The 3,943-nt window shown below is 50.8% G+C and overlaps 1 protein-coding gene across 1 annotated transcript; it reads right to left on the bottom strand.

Moving 5' to 3' along the window:
- Nucleotides 1–2,622: 2,622 nt before the first annotated feature.
- Nucleotides 2,623–3,603, bottom strand: LOC118451724 (olfactory receptor 14J1-like). The gene has a single exon (XM_035889062.1). It carries the CDS (start codon nucleotides 3,577–3,579, stop codon nucleotides 2,623–2,625), a length of 957 nt encoding a protein of 318 aa, XP_035744955.1. The 5' UTR covers nucleotides 3,580–3,603.
- Nucleotides 3,604–3,943: the final 340 nt, after the last annotated feature.

Here is a 3,943-nt window from a genome sequence, read left to right as displayed (position 1 = left end):
GGGTAAGATGACTGACTCATAGTCATGTTTACATACCGATTGCAGATGTTGGTTTCTTCCAAATTTGGCTTGAGTCAGACACTGACCAGCACTGTGGTTAGGTGGACACAGTGCCATAAATTAGCCCTTGGCTACTGTGTTGTTATCTGTCTCCCCCAAATCTCCTTGGAGCTGGATGCATCCATCACAACCAGATGCATCCATCACAACCGCCACTGGTGGGTATCGCTTGAGCAGGGTTATGAGAACAGGTCAGGTGTGGGGTGGGGCTTGGAGCACACCACCACACCATGTTCCTCCAGAGACAGAACTGACCTCACAGGCCCCTTCACAGCCATATGCTTCCTACTGGATTGTGAGTTTTTGAGACACAACTGACCTCATCATACCATACCCATCCATCCTGCTCTTTATGGCCCAGGACCTGACCGGTAAAAAGATGCTTCTTTTATCAAAGTTATTAAAGATATTTCGTACTAACCGTTTGAGTGGAGAAACATTCTTCACAGGAACTGCTGCATTTCTGTTGACACATTTTATATCTCTTCTACCTCTTTATTTTTTTATTCTTCTTCTTCCACCTATTCGGTCTTCAAGAACCTCTCCAAGGGAAAGAATGACTCAGGTGTGAAGAGACCCCTGAACATCCCCTTGCCTCACTCTCCTGCTCAAGGCAGGCTGGACCAGATGACACTGTTCAAGGCCTCCGCCCAGCTTTGCATCATCCACAAAGGAGCTGAAAGTGCACTCCAACGCATCCTACAGGGGGATGATCAAGATGTTCCACAGTGTTGGCCCAAGTGCTGGCCACTGAGGGCTGACACTAGGAGCTGCCTGCTCAGAGGACTTTGAACCCCTGATGACATTTGGGCCTGATCGCCCAGCCAACTTCCACTTCTTCAGCCCAGACAGCACTAATCTGGCGATAAGGACACCACGGGAGACCATGTCAAAGGCCCTGCCAAATTCCATGTACACAGCATGTGTTTCTTCCCCTGCCCATTTTGGTTCATCAATCCCTTTGTTGTCCTTCAGGTGCCTGGAAATGGCTGCAGGAGGACGTGTCCTATCCCCTCCCCAGGGACGGATGTAGGCTGACCAGCCTGTAACTCTCCCAATTCTTGTTCCTGCCCTTCCTGAAGATGGCATTGATGCTTGCCTTTTCCAAGAACCCCAGAACCTCTCTGAATGGTATGGCCTTTTTGAGAGCATAATCCAGAATCAGTGGCAAGTGTGATGTTGGAGACAGGAGCACTTCCAGTGAGCCTGACCCAGGCAGCTCAGATGAACCTCACTGGGCCAGTAGGGTCTTTTCCTGAAGTCACACAGAGAAATGTTGGGGTTCTGCCAGGCATCCATATCTGAGCTGGCCTTGTGGACTCCTGATGCACCCAGGGGTGTTCAGAGTCTTTGCCTTTTACACACAGAGGCAGTGCACTGCAGGAGTCCTCGTGTCTCTCTGGCATCCTGCTGCCACTCCCAGAAGCTGGAAGGCACCTCAGCCCTGCAGTGTATCGCCCTGCTCTGCACTCATCTGAGATGTCCCCCAACATGAGGACTGGACACAGGGACATCAGTTCAAGGAAGCACATCCCAGTGCTGCATTCAGGCAGATTTCCATAGGATGTTACTCCTAACATGAAGTGACCTTGAGGCACTGTCTGTCCCACAGGCCTTCATTGAACTCCAAGGAATAGCTGATGGGGTTTGTGCTCACTCGGGTTCCCCTCACCTCACGTACGTGATGTGATGTTTACATCTCATCTGAACAATGCAAACACGGACTTCTAACCTACTCATTCAGTGTCCTTCCATGGAGGGACAAAAAACCTCTCCAAGCTGGGCTGAGACCCCAGAGCTGGGAACGGTGGTTGTGAGGGGCCATTCTGGAATGATTGCCCTGGGGCAGCTTCCCCAGGGTGTTCAGGAAACATGGGCACGGACCAGACCCTGCTCTGCTGGTCCTTCAAGTCTCTCACAGGAGGCTTGGCTGCGCAAGGACACTGCTGCATGTCCCAACCCTGCAGACCCACATTGCTTAGCTGTATACTGCTGTTTTCATTGGTGGGCCACTTTCTGGGGCACGTTCCTGAGCGAAACTTTGGAAGAAGACCTAAGCCTTCAGGCACTACCCTGAAGAGATCACCCTTCTTTATGAAAATGCTGTTATGGAGGGCAGCTCTGTCACAGAATCATCCATTGCCTGTCCCTGCCTGCAGTCACAGGTCTAGCATGCAGCCCCACTGTGACCAAGCTGCCAGACTACTCAGGCCTTTTCACCAATGCAGTTGGAAAGAGAAGAGCCCTGGAAGACAAAGCGCTGGTGCTCCCTGGAAGTCCTGCCATGCTGGGACTCTTTTCCCCTCCACCCATACACGCAGGAACTGCCTTGCAGATCCAAAAAGGCATTAGAGGAAGGATCTCAGGAAAAATAAGTTTGATGCAAGACCATTTAGTTTGTTTAATCATACAGAGAGCAGGGCTCCTCAATTACACAGCCACAGGGTCAGAAAAGTAAAGCGACAGTGAATAAGAAAGGGAATGACAACATTATAAGAAGTAAAAAAACTACCATAAAAAAAAATAAATTTAGAAGTCCTGCAGAGAGTGACATTATAACAGCTATGCAGAATACAAAGGGCAGCTTCTTGCTTCACAAAAACATCCAGTTACCAGTTTCCAGACTGCATCTTTGAGCTCCTGGTTCCTCATGCTGTAGATGAGGGGGTTCACTGCTGGAGGCACAACTGAATACAGAACAGCCGCCACCAGGTCCAATGATGGTGAGGACACGGAGGGGAGCTTCAGGTAGGCAAACATGACAGTGATCAAAAACAGGGAGACCATGGCCAGGTGAGGGAGGCATGTGGAAAAGGCTTTGTGCCGTCCCTGCTGAAAGGGGATCCTCAGCACGGCCCTGAAGATCTGCACATAGGACAGCACAATGAAAACAAAACACCCAAAGACCACAAAGGCACTGAACACAATAAGCCCAACCTCCCTGAGATAGGTCTCTGAGCAGGAGAGCTTGAGGATCTGGGGGATTTCACAGAAGAACTGGTCAAGGGCATTGCCTTGGCAGAGGGGGAGTAAAAATGTATTGGCTGTGTGCATGAAAGCATAGAGGAACCCACTGCCCCAGGCAGCGGCTGCCGTGTGGACACAAGCTCTGCTGCCTAGGAGGGTCCTGTAGTGCAGGGGGTTACAGATTGCAACGTAGCGGTCATAGGCCATGACAGTGAGAAGAGAATACTCTGCTGAAATAAAAAATACAAACAGAAAGGCTTGAGCAGCACATCCTGTGTAGGAAACGTCCCTGGTGCCCCACAGGGAATTAGTCATAGATTTGGGGACAGTGGTGGAGATGGATCCCAGGTCAAGGAGGGAGAGGTTGAGGAGGAAAAAGTACATGGGGGTGTGGAGGTGGTGGTCACAGGCTATGGCGGTGATGATGAGTCCATTGCCCAGGAGGGCAGCCAGGTAGATGCCCAGGAAGAGCCAGAAGTGCAAGAGCTGCAGCTCCCGTGTGTCTGCGAATGCCAGGAGGAGGAACTGGGTGATGAAGGTTCTGTTGGACATCTGCTGCCTCTGGACATGGGGGACTAATGAAGGAGGAAAAGACAGGGACAAGTTAGGAGAGACATCTCTGAGGAAAATCAAAGCCATTTCTCATAGACCCTCCTTTTTTTCTTTCCCTTTTCAAGGAGAAGTTTCTCAGCTCCAGGGCTGTTTCCCTGGTCAGTTCTGTCCAAGTCTGCCATGAGGAGATGTGTCTCTTCCTGCTGGCTGTTGAGAGGTCAGCCCTGCTCTGCAGCACTGAGCTCATGGGAACACTGGGAGTAGGGGCCAGTCCTGGCATTCAACTTTGTCAGGTGAAAACACTCCTAATGCAGAAGGGCCTGCCAGCATCTGTACTCTCAGTGCTAAGGAACCAGGAGGGTGG

This window comes from Egretta garzetta, unplaced genomic scaffold (assembly GCF_000687185.1).
Source record: "Egretta garzetta isolate BGI_Z169 unplaced genomic scaffold, ASM68718v1 scaffold562, whole genome shotgun sequence".
NCBI lineage: Eukaryota > Metazoa > Chordata > Aves > Pelecaniformes > Ardeidae > Egretta > Egretta garzetta.
This window is presented reverse-complemented; position numbering and strand designations above follow the sequence as displayed.